The following is a 24974-nucleotide window of genomic DNA, read 5'->3' on the forward strand; positions in this document are numbered from 1 at the left end:
GAATGTAGGCATATACGTGACTTGGAACAGAAAGTTACCAATATTTAGCTTCCACTTACAGGTCTTCTGACTGATTTGGCGGGCATTTTCAGCAATATGATTGGAGGAGAGATACTTATCAAGTTTAAGAGGATGCAAGGAATATAGGATGTTCCTAGTAGTACCTTGGTGTCTTATGAGGATTGATTTTGGGTTCTGTTGCCTCTTTAATATATTTCCATAGAACTCATTCTTAAAGTTTTTCTAAAACTTCACTTGCTAAAGTTTTATAAACTTCCACATGATTCTGATGTTCATGTTGGCACCATAACCATCTTGTGCTAGAGTGAGGTTTGTCTGGTGTGGACTGAGGATCTATCCTCAAGTTTGCAAGAGGTTCAACCACTAATGTTTTCAGGGGCAGTGGTTAGTTTCTCTCCTCTGGAGTTGGGCTGGAGTTATTTCCTGAGCATGCACCTCTATAGGCAACTTCATTAAGTTCTTAGTTTCCTAGTTATTCTAAATGCTGTCAGTTCCAGCTATTAAAATTGGTAGTTCTTTGTCTTCGTATGTTATAGGTAACACTATATAAGACATTGCTTACAACCTGGACCACAGGAGGTCTTTAGGTCGGGTGTAATTAAGGTGCCTGGTGCACCGTAACTCTTTTTGGGAACCTTGATGGGTATAGTTTTTGCCTCCAAAGCTTTTTGAGTCTTTAGTAAAAGCCTCTTGAAGCAATTAACCTCAAAATATATATTTTTAGGTTTTTTTTCCTTCTCAGGGTTGTTAAATGCAGACCGGACCATATTTAAAGGTAGTGATGAGTTTGACACTTTTATGCCATATAGGGCAATTAGAGTGTACTCAAATAGGGTAAGCTTGTTAGAGACAGTATTGATCATTTTATGTTGCTCCTACACAAATACAAACCCTTGGTCCTTTACATATGGGATACTTTCGGCGTAGCTGAACATAGGCCACAAAAGACTCACAAGGCATTAGTTGGTATCACTACCAGCTGGGCATGAGGTTGGCAACAGTGGGGAACCCACGGTGCTAACCGCCCAGATTCGTGCACCAGTTCTCTTTCTGGCCTTGTGTGGAATGGATGTGTTTTCTGCGCTCTCTTCATTTCCTGGCTGCGAAAGCTACAACCTCACGGTGTGTTTGTTCCTGTTTTGTGTTTGAGACTTGTGATCTTGTGTATTTGTGCGTGTTTGTGAGATGGCTAACCCCTCGCAAACCCATGATTTAGATAAGCCTTGGCGCCGGATTTGTCCTGGCAAGAACAAAAAATGTGGTGCCTTTCGCTGTTCTGCAGACTCGATCCCCACTCCCTTTGCCTGAAGTGTCGTAAGGGGAGCAAGGATTCCCCTGATTGTTCTGTGGATGTACCATGTGATGAGTGTAGGCTCTGGTCCCCTGAGCAGTGGGATAGGTACTTGCGTAGACCCAGATATAGAAGGAAGGACTTGTGCGGCTGAGGAGCGTAGTGACTTTGCTGAGGACGCATCATGCATATGGCGCAGTCCCTACCCCTGCCATCGCAGTGTCGACGCTGGCCGGTCCGGTCTGCTCAGTCACTCCGCCACCTCCCGGTTACGCTCTCACTCCTCCCGCCTCGCTTCCACCAATACCCGTGCCCACTTGGATCGTCAGGCGTTTGCTGCGGCACCGATTGTTCCTGACAGCGGATGCTCTCCAAGGGACCCGCCTCGGTCTGTTGCTCCCGCTTCAGACCGTACCCCTGCTTCCGCCAACCCCGTATGGTCTGTCGTCGGTATGCTGGGGGATGCGGTATTATCCCTGATTGACAAGACGAAAAAGAAGAAGAAGCGGGCTTGCCGTCCGTCTCCATCTTCTTCTTCCTCACACTCATCGTCATCCTCGTCTTCGTCTTCTTTTTCCACTCCCCTCCCTCTTCTAAGTCCAACTGGGCTAGGAAGGGGAGGGCAGGGTCTTCTTCCTCTCCACCTTCTCCCCCTCCTCTTCTAAGCCCAATTGGGCTGTGAAGGGGAGGGCAGCTCTCCCTCCCTCTAAGAAGTCTCGCTCTGCTATGGCAGTGCTCTTCCCCCCCTCGGAAACGGACTGCTGGTTCGCTTGTTGAGAAGGGCACTTTGGTACCCCCCTCGTATGGTTCGGGAGCTCCATCCTCCCGGACTGGTTCCGTTTCGGCGTCTACCAAGTGCGTGCCGCTGAAAGCACGATCCCCTCAGGAGACTGTGTGGGCTCGAGCTCTGTCACGGGCTTGGGCACGGAACGGGAGAAGGGGAGAATCCCATGTGCTTCTTCCCCACCCAATCCGTCCCCCTTGTCCAGGTCGGATAGGGGTCCGGCAGGGAGGGTGACCAAGGACGTTCCGCCCCCGGGGACGTCTGGGATGTCAGATTTTTTCCCACGGCCTTCTTCGTCCGTCTCGGCACCGAAGAAAGGTCTCTCGCCCTTACAAGACAGTCCACCCAGGCCCTCACACGACCTCCCATTGCAGGGAGGGAACCGTGAGGGGTCCGCCGCCGCCACTGGCTATGCCAGCGGGCACGACGGTAGTGTTTGCTCTGTTTCCCTAACCCCCTCGACTTCCTCGGGATTCTCTGGGAGGAAACAGGGGTTGGTAGAGTTACTGGAGCTGACGCTCTAGGGCACTCAGCTTTAGAGGCGTCTGGCCCTCCTTTGCTCCACGCGAGTGGGAGGTTGTACGCTTCCGTAGTGCGGGACAAAGATGAGGGATCGATCTCGGGCTCACCTGCCAGTGGGGCTTTCCCGGACGACCGCCTCTCGAAGGGCCCCCCACCGAGAGACCCAGACACTCCAGAGATGCACAACGGCCTGGAGGAACGGCTTCCAACCCCATTGGAGGAACATTCGTCTAGACTGGAGGAGTTCTACGCCGCCAGGAGGGAACCCAACCCCTCTCTTGGCCTCCTGTGGTCTCCTCTGGCGGACATCGTTCTCAATCAGGTGAATGATTTAGTTTCTGGACAGTCGTCATCACTTCGCTGGTCTTGAGCTACCAAGTTGTTGCCTCCCCGTCTCCCGAGACAGAAGAAATATTACGTTCCTTCTGAAGGCGGACTACAGACGAAGGTTGTGGAACCAGGGCTGACTCGCCTGGCACCCGGTGCCACGTCGGCTCAGCTCTTGGTGGAACACACGTTTTTCTCGCAAGCGGAGATGAGCGCTTTGGAGGGCACGGCTCTGTCGACCCTCCAGGCGGTGTCTTGGCTTGACAACTGGGCCTACGCTCTGGCGAGGATCTGACCTTCAGGAGTCTTTGCCAGTCGGGGAGTAAGGCTATTTCTTTCCTCACCCACCCGAAGAAGTCTGGTGCTTCAACGGTCACTCGGGGCAAAGTCTAGCCCCCTTCTTCTTCGGCTCCTCGGAAGGAACCACAGGGTCCCTTTTGTCAACCTGTTTCCCCCAAAGGAAAGGTAAGGGCAAGAAGAAGAGGGGAGGAGCTTCACCTATTTGCAGATTTCTTTGTGGAACATATATACAGTACATATTATTTGCGGAAAATTCTCCTGTTACTGTATTTTCATATCATTTTCGTGACTAAGTGCACTTTTTGTGATAAAACTATTAAAATATTCAGGTATAAGCGTTTTTAGTTTATTTTTTGGTGTTTTGAACTGTCAAAATAGGCAGTTATAAGCATTTTTAGAGGGGTTTTAAGTATCCGCGGATTTTAGCTATTCACGGGGGTAGTGGTACGCATCCCCTGCAGATGCTGGGGGTCAGCTGTATTTCAGTTTGTCAAATATGTGAACCTGATAATAGGTTTGTATTTTTCTGATTGCTTTATCTTGTGTTTTATGTATTTCTGACCTTTTATTAATGTAAACCACAAATTTTTTTTTCCATACACCCTTAGCTTATAGTACATAACTTTTGTTTTGGGGACCCAAGTGGAAAACTGGGGATATAAGGAGGAGAAACCAAGAATTGCTCAACAGGAATGGCAAAAGTGTATAAGCCCTATGATAAGCTGTCAGAAAAATACTTGGTTCACTGCCTGACCTAGAGTGCCATAAGTCACAAGGTAAATTACAGGAATGCTTCCCAGTCCTATCTTCCCTAACCTAACCGTTGCTAGGTCCTACCAAACCGAGTGGAATCCCCCCCCCCCATCCTAACCTGAACTAGATGGCCATACATCAAACACCTCGATCTAACATTGCACTCCAGGTCCTAACCAGCTAAGGAAGCACCCCATGTCATCCCACTACCAGTAATTCAGACAACACCGAATTTTACTGACATCGGGGGCCACTTGGGACCTCACCTGGGCAGATAAGTTAGGGGAGCTTCCTGTTGTAGTAACAAGTCTGGAAAATTAGCTGGCAAACATTTAAAGCTATTGTAGAATTGTGTGAGGGAAAGAGTTTATTTTGAGTACTGTAGTGCATCCAACAATGAATACTGTACAGCTTAGATTTATGCAAGATTTCAATACTGTTGTAAGCTATGTGTATATTTTCTTTTTTTTTTTATTTACAATACTACAGCATTTTAATGGTAAGGAACAGCAGCAAGATGGAGACCTCTGGAAGGGTCAGGAAATCATGGAAAAGGGATATGAAGACCAGCACCTGACAGAAGTTCAGGCAGAAAAGCAAATGACAAGTTTTGGAAGAACTCTTTCACAGCTAATGCCATAAATGGAAAACATATCTAAAAATGTTTATGATAATTATGCTTAGTTCCAAGTTAAAAGTTAGAAGAACTGTATGTTGAAAGAATTCTCTTATACTATAGTTTGTCTCGGCTAGGATAGTGCTTGTTTGCACAGTGATAGAATATGAAGGACTCAAGACAGAGGGCTCTGTCTCTTTGTCTACAGTGACTTCAGTTCTCCCTTCATCCTTCACACAAATGTGGCAACAGCACATATGTCGGCCATTTTCCCTGTTACTCTCTTGGTCGTTGACAGGTAAAGAAGTACATACCAGGGCTTCGCTCCCAGATATTTTTACTGAGATTGTATTCCCATCACCATGGAAGAATTCAACAAAGAGGAAAGCCCTTCGTTGGCTGAGTCGGTTGAGCTTCAGACTGTCACTCGATGGGCCAGAGTTCAGTTCCCCCGGCCGGCTGATGAAGAGTTAGAGGAATTTATTTCTGGTGATAGAAATTAATTTCTCGCTATAATGTGGTTTGGATTCCACAGTAAGCTGTAGGTCCCGTTGCTAAGTAACAAATTGGTTCTTAGCCACGTAAAATAAGTCTAATCCTTCGGGCCAGCCCTAGGAGAGCTGTTAATCAGCTCAGTGGTCTGGTAAAACTAAGGTATACTTAACTTAACAAAGAGGAAAGTTAAGTGCATAGGCGTAAGACCCAGTGAAAAGTTTGTTCTTAAAATTTTAACTGGTAGGCTTATATTTATTGGGAGCCGGTGGGTCTCCCATGAGGTGAGAAGTTAGGATTAGATCACTAGTCTATGCTAAAGTGCTGTGCCGGGTTTTCCCATCTTAACAAAGCGATATTTGGCAATAATGCAATAATATTAGACAATTTTGTTATTGAAACTCATTAGTTGGTAACTTTTTTATTATTGGTAGATAATTTGATGCTGCTCAGAAACAGAAATTATGTTAGCTAAACTTCTTGGTTATAAAATGTAGCCTTGATAGTAGTTCCCAGTCGTGCTTGACTTTTGAGGCCTGGCGTTCAGTATAAGCCAGTTTTTCCTTTGTAGAATTTGATGATCAAAACTAAATGGATTTTACGATACAGAAAGTTCCACTTATCTTTAATATCGGGGGCCTTTTATCAAGTGTTAGTGGAAATTCATTTTGCAGATCTACCTATAACAGATATTACTCTGCTGGTAGTGATGTCACTTTCAGAAAATTCTTGCGACAGTAACTTTTTCCTACGGGAACATTAAATTTATATTTTTGTAATAGCTTTGTCAAGGAAATTAAAATTGTATATAGGTGCATACTTATTTTATATAAAAGTTGGCACAGTAATTCAGATGATTGAGGATTTTAATTAGTATGTACTATCTAATGTAGGCTGCAACATACCTGGTGCTTAGGAGTAGACCAGGTAAACAAAATTGTAGAAAAGAGAACCCTTGAAAGAGAAAATCCCCAATTCTGATAAGGGAACTCAGCACCAACAAACCACGCTCTGTACATGGGCTGAGAATTATTTTAGTGTCCCTCATTAAAAAGGCAGACCATCACTCCTTTTCTAAGTCGCATGACATCTTGGCTCTCCTTGGAAATGTTTCTTTTGAAGGAGTCTCCCAGTGTACAGGGTGGTAATCAGAGGCAGTATTCCTGAAACACTATTGCCATGAGTTCAAGCAAATTCAACTACACTGTGTGTCTGTATGTGGTATGGTAAGTCCTGTGCCCCATAGATGCCTTGGTGGAAAACCAGGGGCCTTCTTGATGTGGTGGTCATGCTGAGATATTGCTAGGAAAAGCACACTAATCCTGCAGCCAGACACAGCAAAGTATTTAGTTGAGTCATATAAGAATTACAGGTAAAAATACATGCGTAAGTTCTTGTGTTGTTTCCCATACTTTGTTGCCAAAACCTTATGGGTATCTGGAATAAAGAATATGATTGACAACGTGTGACTTCATCTTGGACTGAAATTTTATCCGAGTTGTTGGAATTTATTTATTGGGAGCAAAGATATTGTGTCTGCTATTAGGCAGCAAGTGTTTTCTTAATACAAACCTATTCAGGTTCAATTCCAAAGCTCATGCTCTTAGACGGTGGCCACTTACATTATTTTCATTACATGAATTTCGAGGACCTTACTAATGTTCAGGGTGGAATTCTCCCCTAGTTTTCAACGTCTCTATTTAAAGTCTTTAATAGCATAAGAATGATGTTTATTTCTCTGTTATTATTTCACCGGCTGACACGGGTCCCCGATCCAGAAAAAGGATTTTGACAAAGGAAAAATCTATTTCTGGGGAGGGGCCCATGTCACCCGGTGACCCACCCCTGTTTTTCATTCTCTCCCTCCCATGGTAAACATCATTCTAGTGGGGTGGGTGCTAACATGAATGCGACTAGTGTTGCCTTGTGTACAGTCCGCGAGTAGTGCATGGGCTTGTATCGCACCTCTCTGTTGGGACTTTTGACATTGGGAATCTTTATAGGGCAGGGTCCCGTGATTGTGACAATCTCACCCTTTACCATATACGACTCCATTTCTTGGAGCTCGCTCTGGGGTAGTAACCCCAGCTTTACATTTAGCTTTTCTCTGGTATCTAGCAAACGGAATTACCTAGAAATAAGTGCTGAATGGATTATTTCACCGGGTGACACGGGCCCCTCCCCAGAAATAGATTTTTCCTTTGTCAAAATCCTTTTTGTCATCTGTCAAATTCCTTTGTAACCTCCTTTTCAGTATGAACAGTGGCTACGCTATAAAAAAATCAGGTTTTGACCCCCCCCCACTTACCCTGACAAAAAGGTGTTGGACTGGGGTGAACGTTTATCTTGCACAGACCTGGCTTAAGTAATGAGGAAAATGGCCAATATATATTCTGTTGTCACATCTGTGTGAAGGATGAAAGGAGAACCAAGGTAGTCCTTTATATTCTATCATTGTGCCAACAAGCACTAGTATTCTGGCCGAGATCAACTACAAGAGAATTCTTTGAGATTGGTAGGTCTTTTGTATGGAACCCTGGGGGATCATGCAATTAACTCTTTTTTGAGCACTCACAGTGTTACCAAAATAGGTTTTCCTTCATCAAAACCTGATTTTTACGAAATTCTTTTGATAAAAATATATACTGTACTGTACTTCAAACATACAACTTATTGTAATATAATATAAACAAATTTATTTTAATAAATGTTTGCACATCAGATCATCACTAAATTTGAATTCTCTTCTTTTTCAGGTAAAAAATGCTTACTATGACCTATCTAAAAGATACCATCCTGACCAATACAAGGGAAATGATGGTTCCCTTAAATTTAGAGAGATAACGGAAGCTTACGAGGTTCTAGGTAATTTTCAGAAAAGAAGGATGTATGACAAAGGAGTTTATAATATAGACACAGCAGCAACTCCACAAGAAGCAGAAGAATATTCTTCAAAATTTTATGAATCTCGTAAAAATCGTGGTAGGATGCCATCTTCTACAGGTAGAACTCCTATTTACAACTTTGATGAGTGGTCAAAACTTCATTACGAATCAAATTTAGATCGTAAACAGCAGGCAAAATTAAGATATGAAGAATTTAAAAAGACCCAAGCAGAAATAAAAGAAGAAAAGAAGTCATATGCAGTTATGTGCACGATACTGTTATTATTCTGGTTATTTTTGTTTCGTAGTTCATTATCAAATGAAGTTGATGTACCAGCATTATCTAAAAGTAGAACAACAAAGAAAGACAACTAGTTTTTTTTTAGTAAAATGAGTGCATAGTTTATATAAAAAATTTTATAATTTATACTGTAAATAAAATTTTATCTGCAGTTCACCCAGTGTGAGAACATTTTTAATACAGTACTACACTGTGTTACATTACAGTATTTAATGTTAAACTAATTGTTTCTACAGGAATACAGACCCTTGTATTTGTTTAGGAGTTTCCTTTGGTCATTGAAGATTAGCAATGAGGTACTGTTGTTTAATGGTTGGCAGGTAGGGGAACTGCCCACTCATGACTGATGACCCCAGATTTTCTCTGGTTATGTTGTATCAAGACGTCTCTGTTTTCTGTGCTGTTGGTTGTTTAAGTATGTCAGGGATACTAGAAGTGTCTAAATATTTAATTATGTTTCTATTTTATAGCAACCTTGTTGCGGGGTGGATTGTAGAGATAGTATGTTTGCAAAAAAATGACTGCTGTAAAAACCAGCTTCAGTAATAATATGTATACACACCAGCTTCAGTAATAATATGTATACACACATATAACCACATGGTAACCTGATGCTAAGTGTTACAGAAATTAGCTTATTAACTTAAAAAAACTGACTTTCTAGGTTCATAAAATAATTACAAAGTACTGTAACAAGAACCACGTCAGGGAAGAATCTGATGATGAAAACTGGAACAGTATCTTTGTTCTCTTTAAATTATAAACACAGCAACACTCACAATAGCATCCAAAAATCTAAGTAAGGAGGGAACATATTCATGGCCAAATACACATATACCATACCCCATTCATGTAACATGCATTCTAATGCTGTTCCAGTAAATTTAGGCCCATTATCACTTAAAAGTTTCACTGGTGTATGCACACACAATTAGAAACATCACTGTACTGTACTCATCACATCTGCAAAAGTCTCACTCTTTTTATTCTTGATAGGCATAGCATACACAAATTTACTCATATGGTCTACCATCACAGCCATTGCCACAGATCTACTTCATATCACCAGTAAAGGCACACAGTTGATCATAACCATCTCCAATGGTGGATTTGCATATTCTCTTTGATACTGTCCTTTCTGACGTGCCTCACACATCATAGCCACATCCACACAGATTTTTTCTTTGTATGGAGTAAGCACCAGCTCTTTCATACATTCAATCAACGTATACTTACCCATATGCTCATCGCTATCATATAAAATTTTGCAAATCCCGTCACTACAAAAATAAAAAAATACACCAAACAAAGCTCCCAGCAAACCTATGAAATTCTCTCAACCTTACACTCCGTTTAGCTACAGGAGCTCTTACACGTGTCCCCAATTCACTTAGCATCGGACAAACAGTTTGCATGTGCTCTTTCTCTCTTATGTCCACAATAATCCCTTCTAGGTTCAAGGGCTCACCTTGTTGAACCCCCTTAATATAGAATTCCCCTGCTTTTTTTTTTTTTTTACCATTCATTCAATTCCTCATCTGCACCAATTTTCAGCACACCCCAGCATCATGGCCCATCTGCTACACACTGCACGCCAGGTCCGGGGTTCCCTACACATGTGCATAATGACCACTCTGACCACAATTCCCACATACTCCTAGAATGTTCTGTCTCAGGTTTTTTGCTTGTGCCCTACTTTCCACAATTTAAACACTTGACCAGGCTGGCCTTCTGACACTTTTATTTTAGGAGTGGATTCTCCATATACAAAATATGTTCCCAGTCGATTCACATTCACTATTCTAGTGTCCTCTCCCACATCTAAAACATGTGATGCTCTGTCTTTCACTCATGACATTTGTATTCTTAGTTTTCCTTTTAGCACTCGCACTACTTCTTCTCCTTCTGTTACTACTTGCATTTTAGGTGGCCTTCTATTATTCCTTTTGCTTTTTAGGTGGCCTTCTTTTGACATTCCTTTAGTATAATCTTATAAAAATTTATCTGTCACACAAACTGGATTATTCATAAAAATTTCTGTATCACACAAACTGCATTATTCATTAGAGCATCCCATATGATTTTATATTTTTTCATGCTTACATTTCCCCTTCGTTTTCAATCTTTCCATGTATTACATCCTCAAACTTTTAACCGTTAGTTATCTCTAACACCCATAAACTTTGTTTCCTCATTCCTTTTCAGGTATAGAAACTCTGGAACTATAGAAAGGAACTTTCTCAGTAATGCTTTATTCTCATTTATCTCTTTAACTTTTCAGGGGTGTCTCTTGTTGAGGAGTTGGCATTGGATCCTCAGAGAAGATGGATGTCTTTAAGAGGACTTTCTGTTATGGAGAATTCATTACTCTTCTGCCATGACATTCTCCCTGTTGCTTCGGTTCAGAAGTTTTGTCAATACTGTACTGGATCTCCCTTTACACCATGTTCCAGTGAGTTCCCTCATCATTCAAGGTCTGGTATACTATGGACTCCTCCTTTCTTAATGTGGGGGGAGAGTGAAAGACATTCTGGGAATGGAATAGGACAGGGACTTCCCCCATAAGAATGTTCCTTCCATAATCAATACCTATTTTTATTCTTCTTATGTTCCTCCTCTCAATATGGAATCTTGGCTCTTGAATACAGCACATCCTGTCCTCACTCTTCCCTACTGACTTCGTATGCCGTCATTCTGAAATATGTCTTCATTGGATGTTGACCCCTAGGAGGATTTACAGTTTGGAGTCTTAGAAGTTACATTACTTGGTCTTTGTTAATCAAATGCCTCTGCTCACTTATGGGAGAATCTGTCTTGAGATCCTTAGGAGATAAAGACATGGGTACAGCACCACCGCTACTTCTTGCTATCCTTGCAACTTGTTTTCATTCCCTACTGTGTGTGGGAGGAAGCTATCATGTCCTTACCCTCCCTTGTTATACGATAGCCTTGCTCCCCGCTGAAGGATGGAACACTTCAGCTTTCATTTTCTCTCAAAGAAAACCTGGAACGTTTTCTTACTTGCCTTGCATGACAAGCGGTCCTCTGTAACAGCTTTGTCTTTTCCAGTTGGTCTTCTCCAGATGTCGGTGCTAATTCACACAACTTCACCATAGCCTTCAGGATACTTTTCTTCCTTCATCCTCAGGAAAAAATGAGATGCTCAGCCTACGAATTTAGATTCTGCTCAAGATATCCTGTAGGTATCCTCTTGAACACATCAGTTCAGGAATGGACATTCTTGTCTTGGTTCCTTTTGTTTATCTCCTCATGACTATGACAACCACTCCCTCTTTCCCTCTTCATGAACCTTGAGTGTGCATGCAGTTGTAGGATGATTCCACGCTGTTCTCCTTCTCAAGCTTAGAATGGTTGGTGTAATTTCCCCACTACTTTGGTCAAGTTGTGCTACTGTTTACTGTATCTTCCCTTAAGAGTAGCTGCCTAGAGGGCAAGCTTGTCATCTCTCTGACCTCAAGTCCTTTGAGCTGACTCTCCAGCCTTGTAGTGAGGAAATACATCTGGACTCTGCTCAGTTTTACCACATAGGATTCAGAGTTATACCTAATTCCATTCAGGCAGAAGTTCTGTGTTAAGTATCAAAGAGAGGTTCAAGAGCGACAGTCCTTTCTCTTTTTATTAGGGAATTCCTAGGCCTGGGCCCAGTGGTGGCTGCTAAAACCATTGTGTAGCTTTCACAGGCCCTTTCAGACAACTTTGCATCCCACCTAAGGCTCATGATTGGGCTAAGTTGAAAAGACGCTTCTTAGTTGTGGACAGCCAAACCCATATTTGTGTTTGTATGGGATGTGGGTGTGCTGCACAATCAATCATCTGTCCAAGGACTTGGGTGTGATGATGTGTTCACTTGACCTTTCTTTAACAATAGGATGTGTGGGCATAGAGCACAATCATGCATCCCTTGATAATGATATTGCTATTTACAGTACTTACACTGATTTCCCCTTCTCCTCTGAACTTTCTTAGAGTTGGTTTGACAGAGTGATTCAACTCTGGCACAGGGCCCTATCAACTTTGTGCATTAGATGTTTTCCCCTATACATGTACACAACCAAGAATATGGCATTTCCTGGTGGGTTTTTGACTATCCCTCAGTCTTTAGTTGTAAACACTGACTGTGCAGGACAGGACAGAAGTTCACAACCTTGCATATTCCTCAGTTTAAGAATAGCGAGACAAAACCTCCCACCAAAGGAGCGTCTCCTAAACAGATAGAGTTTGTATTCCTATAGAAATAAAAACTAACAAATATATAAGAAAATTTGTATTTTTCCAAAGTTATACATACTCAAGTATTTTCTCTTGATTCCCTGTCCTAGCCCTCCCTCGTTTATTATTGTAGCTAAAGGAAAAGTGGCGTTTATCACCTGTGAATAAATATTCTAGTTTGATTGGAGTATTTTGGGATGGTTTCGTCAGGTATGCGAGGGAAGAAGATAACCAAAGCATAGTGATTACAAGAGCTAATAAAGGTGGAAAGATCATAATCATGGATAGATGTGCTTACAAGGATAAAATTATGAACTTATTAAATGATCAAGATACATAAAAAGAATTGAGAAGTAATCCACTGACCCGTGTGCAATCCAGTTTAAATTGTAAATTGGATGAAATGGCACGGAAGAGTGGATGTGAGCTAAAGAAATTTAAATCAAGACTTCCTAAGCTACCTTATATACATGGCTTACCTAAGTTACATGAACCAGAAGTTCTATAAAGACCCATTATTTTGAGCTAAGGACCTCCTTCCTTCAATCTGGCGAAATGTTTAGCTTCTATTGTATCTCTTCACCTAAGATCATTGTCTGTAGCACATATATAAAATAACATGGACTTTCTGAACAAGGTTAAAAACTTCTCTTTTGAAAACGGAAAAATGGTAAGCACGATGTTGTCTCTTTGTTCACAAAGGTTTACATAGATGTTACACTGGAATTTTTAAGTAGAAAGTTGGTTGCCTTTGAAAATGTGTATTACCTTTACCATCCAATGTAATAATAGACCTTATAAGAATGTGCTCTAGTGATAATGTTTTTACCTAGAAAGGTAAATTTTATAAACTTTTGGCTGTTCAGTGGGATCCCCACTGTCCCCTGTTCTTATTAATTTTTTCATGGAACATTTTGAGCCAGAATTAATGTACTTTGTAATATCATTAATGTGAACACCCATGGGTTAGGTATGTTGATGATATTTTTTCTATTTGTAGATTAACTGATGAACAATTCAGGAGACTTTTTTGACCAGTTGAATTCTTTATGTCCCTCCTTACAATTTCAAGTTGAATGAGAATCAGATAACAAATTGTTATTTGTAGATATTCATTATGGTTGGGTACTTTTCAAAGTCTTCAGAAAATCAACTCACTCTTAATATGCATATACACTACTTTTCTTATCATAAACAAAACATTAAATTGTCTTCTGTGCATAACAGATATGCAGCCTATGTTTTTTGGGTGAAGAGGTAATTTTCATTTCTTTAAGGTTCATGAAATTAGGGTACCCTATTTGGTTTACTGACAAATGCATCCCAAAGCATGCAAATCCTTATCTGTTAAAGATGAAATTTATAGAAAACCTGACATTACCTTGTGCAGATTGTAAAAATGTCTATATTACAGGGGAATCAGGAAGATCTGATGATCAGCGATTGAGGGAGCATAGATGTGCAATAAGAAGGGGAGATGTGAATAATGCTTTATTTATTTATGCACATATCATCAACTAACCATAGTGTCGATTGACAAAAAGAGTAAATTGTTACTTAAAACAAACATACACAGAAAGGGGAGATAGTTGAAGCTTCCCTCATTCTCATTAGAGCAGTACCTAATTTTAACTCAAATGATGGTAAATATAAGTTTGAAAGTTTGTTGATCTATTATGTAATTCAAGCTGCCAACCTTAACAAGATTGTCAGGTCACTGAATATTAAACAAGTGTTTTTAGTGGCAGTTTGGTAATTACCGAAGATGGCTATTAATTTTTTCCTCTTAACACTTGTAACTTTCCTTCTTTTATTGTATTATTCTGTAATTACCTGAAGAGGAGACCAGTTGGTGTTGAAACTGTAGTGAATTTAAAAATTTTTCAATATATTTCCAAAATACAACAGGATATTACTGTAGTTTAAAAGTGGGGTTATCAGTCAGGTGAGTGGTTGTTCCCTTACACCTTTTGTACCTGTTGATAGGTTACAATCTTGCTAGAGAGCTGTTTCTGAAGGATATTCCAAAATAAATAATCAGGTTTTTTTTAAACTTTCTAAGCCTTACATTAGGATATGAAATCATTTTGAATAACAAAGCTGTTTAAAAATGAGCTTGAATACAAGTTAAACCTTAGAGTAACTGCACAAGATTTTCAAGTTTCTAATTGCTAATTCAAGAAATGAGCAGCCTCCAGACACTATAGTAACTGCTTTATTACTACTTTAATGTGATAATGATTGGATTGTTCATAGTGTTCTGAATTTTTTCATATAAATTTCTTATTTACATGAGTTACAGTTTGACATTACTGTGAGGCATAATTTCCAATCTCAGTACTTGTGGTGAGAAAAGCTGAGTTACTGCTATATTTTTCATGTTTCCAAATGAATCATGAACTATCTTACTTTCACGAATGCTATTACTCACCAGATGCTAAATGAAAGTTGATACAAGGTTAACAAAATACAAGTCACACCTCTCTCATTTGAGGAAACCTGTCTCACATGTTGAAAGCCCTGGATTCCTAACTTTATTTAATTAGTAACAGATGTGTATCGAGTGCTTTTGTGACAACCATTGGTTTCAACAAAAAACTCATAACATAAAGTTAGCCTTATCTGTGGTAGGAGTCGTCTTCCTTAAATTGAGTGGTATTAAGTAATATTTAAACCCTTCCTCCTTTTTTTCTCTACCTGAGCATCATAAGTGGGCATACTTGTCAGCAATTTGTAAATCCAGCCAGCTGTTCACCTATATTTTCTAGTGTAACAAATTCCCAACCCTCTATTTCAGTTATTCAAATTTTTCGGTTCCCCTCACAATGAGGCCTATTACTTTATATATTTTGGTGTTGATTTATTTAGGTGCAAGTTTTGCATTGCTTGGTAAATTTTTGTTTTCATTTTTGCAATTACCATCTTGGGAATTTGGTTAATTATTGCACTATTGCTTAATTTCTGTAAGAGTAAGTCAGATTTTTCAGTAGCAATTAATGTAGATCATTGTTTAGGCCAAAGAATGCTTAAAGTTATTTGCTAAGGATGCTCATAAACCAGTCATACAGTCTTAGTGAAAGGAAAACTCTCCTGAGATGTTTGTGAAGATGACTGCTACTACAGATAAAGTTGGCATAAAGTAATGGGTTTGTTTGAAGAAGTTCAATTTTATTTTGAAAATACGTATTTTTCTTCACCCACCTCATTTTATTTCCTCTAAGTCATTTCAGAATAAGCGTTTAGTTTATTGTTATGTATTTATTGATATTCCTCAGTCATCATTGTTGTCTCATAATGCATGTGATTACAGATGTGTTATTGTAAATAATTAAACTCAGCTGCTTGTTGGCAACATTTCATTTTACTCAAGTATTATTGCAAATAGCGTGATATGTTAACCAAGAGATGATCATTCTTGAGGGGAGAGCTTATATGGTTTTGCATGTTTAGAAAGGTTAAATATGTGCAATAATCAAGTACAGTACAATATTACCTGTGCTGATCCACCATATATATCTTATAAGGCTACTAGTTACTTCAAGTTGTATTACTTATGAGCAAATTACCGCAACAATAATTGCATCAATTGTATATAGACTAATAACAACAGAGACTCGGAGAACCGTTCTGTGGAACACTAGGTGAGGTTGGTCTAAATTTAAAGGCCTGTTGGATGAGCAGTCAATCTTTTATTAGCCCAGGTCTGAAGAATATAGAAAAGTTTATTTAATAAGAAAGTTGGGCTTACAGTTATAAGAATTTGAGAAACCAGAAATAGGAAGAGCATTCCCAAATGTTTAGTAGAAGGAAATAAAGTCACTTGAATTAAGCAGTCCAAGCATTACAAGTTTTTCATATTAAATGCAGGAAAATGTGGCTTGGTGGATATTTCGATGCTGTTAAATGTGTAGGGGACAAAATCTAGCCTAGAACTGAATGGAACATTGATAAAAAAATAACACCTACAAGAGAGAGAGAGAGCCATGGTTTTGTCCCTGAATTATGTGTTGAAATCTGTACCCCAAAAATACTAATGAAAGCAAAGCTTTAATTGTATTTTCATACAAAATACAAATCAGAAAAATTTGTAATTATACACTGGAGGCATTAAATGTTGTGACCCCATTCAGATAAACTTGACAAATGATCAACTGAAGATAGCTGGGAGGTAAATGTAGAAGCAATAGTAAAAGAAAGAAAATTTGTAATTGTGAAACAAGAAGTGCTGAATATTTATATTTTTGATAATTTACTTTACTTGCAGTTCTCTCTAAGAGCTAGAGATGTCTGGTAAGAAAAAATAAGAAAGTAGAGTTCTTGAAATTCAAGAAAGGTTAATTTTAGAGGGGTAATTTTAGAGTCTGGTTAGCTATTACCTTGTTTGTTTTGACAGCTTTTCCAGTACTTCGGTTGCCTCATCCAGGCAGTATGACAAGTTAAAAGTAATAGGCCTGTATCCATGAAATCAAAATTATATACAGCATATTATAATTAAGATTTTGCTTTGCGAATTTAATCAGTTCCTTATTTTTCCTGATTTTTTAAGTTCTTTAATATGCAATTAGATTAATAAGAAAATTTTGAAAATGGATATCTCAGGGATATATATGGGACTTACTTTCATATCACTGAAATTTTTGTTTGTTGACATCACTGACCAGTACAAATTGTACTTTATTCATCTGTTGCCATTTTATAGTACTGTGGTAGATAGACATAAATTACTCTTAAAAAGGGTAGGTTGTTATGTCAAGTGTAAATTTAAGTTAATGGGAAGCAAGTTATATGTAAATCATCTCCACTAGGAAAAATTAGCAATATCATGAATAATAAGAGAAGGAGGCCCATGAGGTGAAATTTGTCGATATATTTTCGTTATATATACATTTTTAAAGAAAGTTTCTACAAACTCAAAATGTATAGTGTACACTAGTACAGTAAAATGTAAACCCAAATGTAACGTAATGGATCTTTCTCGTATTATCAGTTGGAATATGAATGATCATAAACAAATATCACATATACAACTACAGTGTAGGGAAATATAATGATGTTTTTCAATGAAATTATGGTCAAGTGTTTTGGTAATGTCTACTGTACTATACTTTATTTTGTTTAGTACAAAATACCTGTAGTACAATATACTTTGTATAGGATAAGAAATGTTATTGCTGAATAATTTGTTTATAGAATCTGCAAATATACAAGGAAGATTTTGTACTTCCTTAGATTTGAAAAAATTAGGAAGCAAAGAGTTTCAATGTAAATGAAATGTTGGTGAAATGTTAGGTGATGTTCATTAGTATAAGTTTCTGAGACCTTAACATAGTGGGCTGTTTTATATTATGACCTCATATTTGTAATATGAAGAATATAACTCAGTTTAGGTATGGGATGGTTGATTCAGCAAAGAAGTCAGGTTATAAAAGAAACTCAGTGCCCAAAATATTAGGATACTAAATTTATTTATATTTACACACCAGAGTTGATTTTAAGCAAAAATCAGTGCAATCTATATTAAAAGTATTTTAGGGCTTTATGCAGTTTTAATTTTCTTTGAAAATTGGTAAAAAGGTAAGCCAGTACTTGTGGTTGTGATCATGATGTATATTAACCAAATGCATTTGTCAACATATCTGCATTGGAAAATCCTCTTTATCTGGGTTAAGCCATTCAAATTTTCTGTTTGACCTACCCAAATGGGGGGATGTACCTTTAGAAACCTTCTGGTTGAATGTATACCCTAATCATTCTTGTGGCATTATCAACTTTTAGTTAAAAGGATAAGTAGAAATGTAGTAGATACACAATTTTCTGTTTGCCCCCTCCTTAGAGAAATGATATCCATCTTATGAAATCCTCTTGTACAACTACATGCTGTAGCATTCCATATAGCACTGTAAAATCTCTACTGTATTTGTAATGGTGAAGAAGCAGCTTGGACAGAAGATGGACAGAGGGAAGTTTGATTTGGACGATTATGCAGTGAGAATACTGAGGAATAGCCTTTATCCAAGGTGAGGAATGGGTAAGGATGCTTAATTAACTTGATTTTTCATTATGCCATGAAACATTGTCAAATTATAAGGCAAGAATCTGAAATCCTCCATGCCTCTCTAGACACCTAGTATCTGAAATGAGAACAAGAGATGATGCTTAACCAACTAGATATACTTTCAGTGAAAGCTAGTTCAGCTGTTGAAGCTTGGTAACAGTGAAGCTTGGTAACAGGTTAGTGAGTTGCTGGGGAACTCATCCACTTACTTGGTAAATAGCCACACTTTTTCTTCAGCTGCCTCCTGTGCATATGTTTTGGGGACCTCACATGGTTAAAGTTGCTGAAACTTTTCACTGGAGGAATTTTTGGTTTGGATGAATGAGACATTGGCGTATTTGCTTGCTCTAGTTTTGACTGTAGTAAGAGTGATGGTGGCTGTTGACCACTATTCTTTTTGTAATGCTTACATAGGTAGAGGTGTTTGCTGTTCCTAAATTTCTTGATTCCTTGACAGTGGTGTATGGGCTAGGAGGGAATTGGAGAAGGTTCCATGGAGACATTATCACCACCCTGTTCTGTACCTCCCTTGACCTCTACTTCTTCTACTGGGATGGTATAGGCTTGTTTTCCCCATGCGCGGGAAGGAGGGTATACATGTTTAATCATTTGACTCTTCTTAGCTGGTGCTGTTGCTAGTATGATGTTGCTTCTTTTAACTCCACTGCTCCCTTTTCAATACCTACTTCTGTTTCTACTGTATCATTTAGAAATCCCAAGAGAGGAAGGAACAGCTGCAGGCATTTTGGCCATTTCTTGGCATTCTGGGGAGCCTTCTCCAAATGCATTCCTAGAATTTGGTCCGGCAAGACTGTTGTTATTATTATTCAGAAGATGAACCCTATTCATATGGAACAAACCCATAGGAGCCATTATCTTGAAATTCAGGCTTCAAAAGCATATGGTGTTCATTAGAAAGAAGTAACAGAATATAAGGGAAATACAAAAAGAAGAGATCACTTACTAAAAAAAAAAATAAATAAATTATTTACATTTTTAAATTATTGAAATACAAGGTGATCAATTGTGCATGTGAAAGATCTCTGTTAAAATACAACTTATGACAAATTGACAAACAAGAAACCACCCATTGATGGTCCAAGTCATAATGCTAATATAAGGAAACAGAAACCTACCACCACAAACCACTCTATCTATAAGATATAAGTCTCTAACAGAAGCATTAATATATGAAGCCTTACATACAATACCTAACTTTCATGCGGCATTTGCCGACACTTTCCTTAGATGTTTCTCAAAAGCAAGATGCAAGTCAAAAGTTACACCTAGAATAGTTAAAAGCTTCAGACTCATTCAGCAGAGTTCCATCCACCAGAAGGGGTGGATAATCTGTACAAGATCTGCTAATCAACAGTGCTTTTGTTTTACTGGAGTTCAGCCTCCTACCCCACCAACTAACCATTCACTAATCTGGTCCATGTCATGAGTGAGACTAAGGGCAGCTTCATTTCTCCTACGTGCAGACTTACTGCTGTACACCCACAGGTGTTGTATCATCTGCATACTGAATAATCTTGTTTTCCAAGCTAACAGCCATATCACTTGTATACACTAATAACTGCAAAATGGCCGAACTGCATGATTGTGGCCATTTTCCATGCAGAGTGATCAATTGCTTGCCATTCGGCTGCATTTTTCTCAGTTTGGGGTAATAATAGTGGACCAAGAACACTACCTTGTGGAACTCCACACACAATAAGTCTTGGTTTGCTAAAGATCTCATCAACAGCAACTTGCTGCTGCCTACCTGTAAGGAACTCTTTGAAGGTCGGACTTCCTGAAGGCTGCTAGAACTGTGCGAGGTGTTTCCATCTTGATCTGAGTCTTCCTGATTAAAATGTTCAGGGAAGACAGGTCTATGACTGGTCTCCAATCCCCTAATCTTTTTGCCACCAGAAAGACCTGGCTACAGAAACCTGGAGATTGATCCTTCATGACCTCCAGGGCTCCTTTTTTCCATCATTTTCTCCACTTCTTTCCAGAGAGCCAGATCCTTCAGTGAGCACCGAACGTAAGTTCTTAGATGGAAGGGACAGTCAGAGAGAGGAGGAGGAAACTCAAAGGGGAGTAGATATCCCACCCGCAGAACATCTACTACCCAGGTCTCCACTCCGTGCTGCTGTGAAGTTGCCCAATGGCTCACCAGGCACCCCCCACACCAACGGCAGCGAGTGGGGAGGGGTCCCACTCTTAGCGTTTTCCTCCTCTAGCCCTGCCTCTGCCTCCTCTCCCAGGTTTTGTAGAACGGGGTTGAAAGGGACGCTGCTGAATTGTTTTCTTGGCAGGCGTAGGAGAAGGCTGGCACAAATTGGCGCGTGAAGTGCCAGAAGACTTATTCACAGCTTGGTGGACCAGACAGTCAATGTTGTCCGCTCTACGTCTATTGACTGCTGCCTCAACCTGTTCCTTAGGAAAAAGTGACGAAGATCCTAGAATGGTTCCGTTTCTCAGTGCTAAGGTAGAATCGGGGCCAACGAATCTGGGGATCTTAGAAAGGGCAGCATCTCTTCTTTTCAATAACCAACTGGCCCACATATTTGCAGTTAGGCGAGCCAGATACAAGATGGTCTTGCCACCATACTGCAGTAGTCTAAGTCTAAGGAATGTGGCATTTCTCTTCTGTGTCGGTAGCCATGGCAGCTGAAGAAATCATGCCTACTGTTGTCAACCAAAGATCAAGCCACGAAAGTGCCTGGAATGCCAAAGATGCTGTCAACTCCATTGAGGCTGACTCTTGATGTGTAAAGGCGGTGCCCTCTGCCTTGATTTGATCTAAAGAAAGACCCTGCCTAGACAAACCAAGTCCGGATCTACCTGTCATGATTGTAGTGCGGCATTAGGAGTTACATACAAATGTCTATATCATGGAAGAGGAGGAGGGAGTATCTTAAATGACCTTCCAGAATGTACAGGACTCTTGGGCCCACAAGGGCCCCGAGACCCTAAGGAAAATTTGAACTGGTAGCTGCAGTCTCTTCAGGTAGTTCGTTGTATCCACAAATGAGTTGCATGACTTCTGTATATGTTGTCAACAGTTCTTGGTTATCTGCATCGAGAGGGAGAGGGTCTTCTGCCTCCAGGGCATGAGACTCTCGATCTGGCTTGTCAAGCACAATAGCGGAATCACTTGCATCCTTGTTGGTTACTGGAGCCTGGGGAGGATTGTGGCCCAGGACTTTCTTTGGGATATATTGTTCGACTGAAGGAGCAGAGACCCTGTCTTGATCGCGGTCCTGTCTGTGAGAATGAGAGCATGGACTATTAGATGACAGCTGTGGTTGAGTCCGCGACCGTATGGGACTCTTGTTACATGGAGAATAGTCACAGCCGCGTGAGCGAGAGTCACAGCTGCATGAGTGAGACCGTGGGTTACGTGGAGAGTAGTCGTGGCCACGCAAGCGAGACAGAGGGCTTCCTGTCTTAAGAGAGGATTGGTCCCAATCACGAGAATGTTCCCACAGGTGTGATATCTACTTCTTACCGGGAGCCTTGTCGTCCTTCTTAATGGCCGAGGTCTTAATAGTTTCTTGAGCAGGACAAGGGGAAGAAGACAAAATGACCATAACTTCTCAAGGAGAAGCCCGATCTGTAGGTATACAGCCCTTGGAGGGGACTTCTCTTGATGAGTGTGTTGTCACACAAGAATCAAGAACTGGATGACGATCATCAGCACCTAAGGCAGAAGACGTAGGGCTGTGACCGTTGACAGACTCACAGCTGTCCGTAGCCTTGATATGGCCGAGATTAGCTGACCAAGATGTAACTGAAGTAGGCAGATGGTTGGTCTTGCTTCCAGACAAAGGAGAGATGAAGAGCCTGCGGATCTTCTTGCAAGGAGGGGCAACAAAGTCCTCCTTCCTCCAACACCTCTGTGGAATGGAATGAACAGAAGACGAAGACGATGCATGAGAAGATGACAATAGCGAGGGTCATGAAGTATTTCCCTATAGAAGAGCTCCATGTCATCAGAGGTGACAGGGCAAGGTTCCTGAAGAATCCAAAATCCATCTGCTGGAAAGTCTATGGATTTATCACACTGTATTTCAATGCTGGTACTTACGGTATATAAATAATAAAACTGCTGTTTAAACGCACTTAATATATTTCTCTTTGCCGAAGTATGAGCATTGGCTAGTTGTTGACAATATCAAAGGTGAAGAGAAAAGAGTCATAAGGAAAACTGAGAAGACTCAATATAAGATTAATTCCTGTGATGCAGCCATTATTTTTAACAGGACATACTACATAGTCCTTTTAAAACTTAAACTATCTGTAAGGTTCAGTTATGTGATAGCGATTTGTGGAAAATTTTTATATTTGTCAACTGACTGAAAATATACAGGCAGTCCCTGGTTAACGGGGGGGGGGGTTAACAGTGATCCGGTTTTATGATACTTGTCTAGTGACGAAAATTGGCAATTTTCGGCGCCGAATTTCCGCTTATCAGCGCCAATAATTGGGTATTGGCGCTGATGCATACCTAACAGAGCCGCCGATAATTGGGTATTGGCGTTGATGCATACCTAATAGAGCCGCCGATAACAGAAAATTGGCGCTTTTTGGCACCGATAGAAAATCGCTGATTTTCACTTATCAGCGATTTTTGGTTATCATCAAGCCCTCAGACCGGAACCCCCGCCGATAACTGGGGACTGCCTGTACCTCTTTTAGTACAGGGTACTCACTAGAGGCTTCACAGCCTCTAGTACTAATATTTCTGGATAGAAGAATTCCAGATACAAGGTTCTAAACTCTACTATCAATATATGTGACAGTCACAAAGTGTCTTGATGACATTAATGTTGCTATTCTGGTCACAGCAGTATTGGTTTCCAGTCCTGTTAAGACATTTTGTGAAAATTAAAAAAGCTGCTTCATGCAACTAAAACTGATATGTACGTAGCCTCAAGAAAACTGCCACCGGGAACGGAGCCTCTTCAACCTTCAACGTTGAATGTTATCAATGAGGTCTTATGGGTTGAGGCTTTATGGATCAAGTTAACTAAAATCATTGCCAACCGATCAATTACACTGGCAGCTCTGCTGAAATTATTGTAATGGAGGTGTCACCAATCACTTCTGAACCTCTTTACTATAAGGAGAGGACTAATCACTGTCCTTATGTTCCTTGAGTAGTAGTCTGTCAGCTATTAAGGCACCATATGTATGTTAGTCCACATTAAAATCAAAACACTCAGTCCAACATTAGAACCAGGAAATGACTACCAAGAATTACCGAGGACATTTTTTTTTTTTTTTTTTTTTTCAGCCACTAGAGAGTACAGTGCTTCTCTATATGAGTAAATGACATCCAAGTCATTCCTAGTTGAGTAATCAATGTCAGGTAAGGTTTTTAATACATTCATACCAAAGCTTTCTACAAGGTTACAGACACACATTTGATTTTACTATGAATGCTCTTGTTTTCTGTCTCAGGATTCATTATCCTTTAGAGGAAATACTTTAGAAAGATCTCCCATGTCCATTCAGAGCTGTAGCTGTTCTGGAATAATGAACACTTCAGACAAAGGGATCCTCACTGAATCAAGCAGTACATTCTTTTTAGAATTATGTAAGAATGTTTTACCATTGGCTCTAAAAGGCTAGTATATAAGGTTACAGTAATATTTCTGAAGACCAAGCTGTTTCAAATTCTCATATTTTGATACACAGCTTTGTCGTAACTCATTTTGTACACCTCTAAAAAACTTTCATTATCCTCTTTGGGCTCTACTCACACATTCTGAATTGTGAATCTTTAAATATCTAATCTGGTCCTGTGGGATCAGATGACCAAATGTTTCCAGTTCCTAAAAGAGGGAGGAGGGGATGTAACATACCCATTGCCCTCTTTAACCCTGTTTAACACATCCAAGCAATGAAGCAATAATCCTATTAGCAAGAGTCCAGTCCATACCTTGACCCCTTGTTTGTCTTTGAAAATTGCTGGTACAGTATTTTACAATCTTTTTCCAGAGATATTTTGATTCCTATAAGGCAGCAGCCACAGAAACCTCCCTACCTACAGTACATAGCTACCCAAATTAAAGCAGTCACTTTGTGATGAAACAAATATAATTTTTCAAAAGCATAATTACTTTTTTCATATACTGAGCTATTATTTTACAGGACTACAGCTGGTCTCAGCAAATCAAAGAATGACTTGGTCTGCAACCAGAAGGCTGGTAGGGCTCCAGATGCATGGACCTCCAGGTGGAGGATCTATTCTTCTGTGGCATTTCACAAAGTTTGTGCAGGCACAAAAAATGCTGATGTAAATTATGGGTTTGCATACAAAAATCTTTAAAAAAATTTTTATAAAAAAAATCATGGAGAAAATCACAGCACTGCTATTTCTGACAAATCACAGGTATCA

General features: G+C 40.0%; 1 protein-coding gene across 3 annotated transcripts in view; it reads left to right on the top strand.

Annotated features, from left to right (window-relative positions):
• LOC136852529 (uncharacterized) overlaps positions 1 to 18057 on the top strand; it is a 30844-nt gene extending 12787 nt beyond the window's left edge. For all 3 annotated transcript variants that reach the window (XM_067127247.1, XM_067127249.1, XM_067127248.1), the window contains 2 exons: positions 7863 to 8088; positions 10574 to 18057. In XM_067127247.1, the coding sequence (XP_066983348.1) occupies positions 7863 to 8088; positions 10574 to 10857 (510 nt within the window). In that variant the 3' untranslated portion in view covers positions 10858 to 18057. The remainder of the gene's footprint in view (positions 1 to 7862; positions 8089 to 10573) is intronic.
• The last annotated feature ends 6917 nt before the right edge of the window (positions 18058 to 24974 follow it).

Source organism: Macrobrachium rosenbergii, chromosome 25, assembly GCF_040412425.1.
Source record: "Macrobrachium rosenbergii isolate ZJJX-2024 chromosome 25, ASM4041242v1, whole genome shotgun sequence".
In the NCBI taxonomy this organism is placed as follows: domain Eukaryota; kingdom Metazoa; phylum Arthropoda; class Malacostraca; order Decapoda; family Palaemonidae; genus Macrobrachium; species Macrobrachium rosenbergii.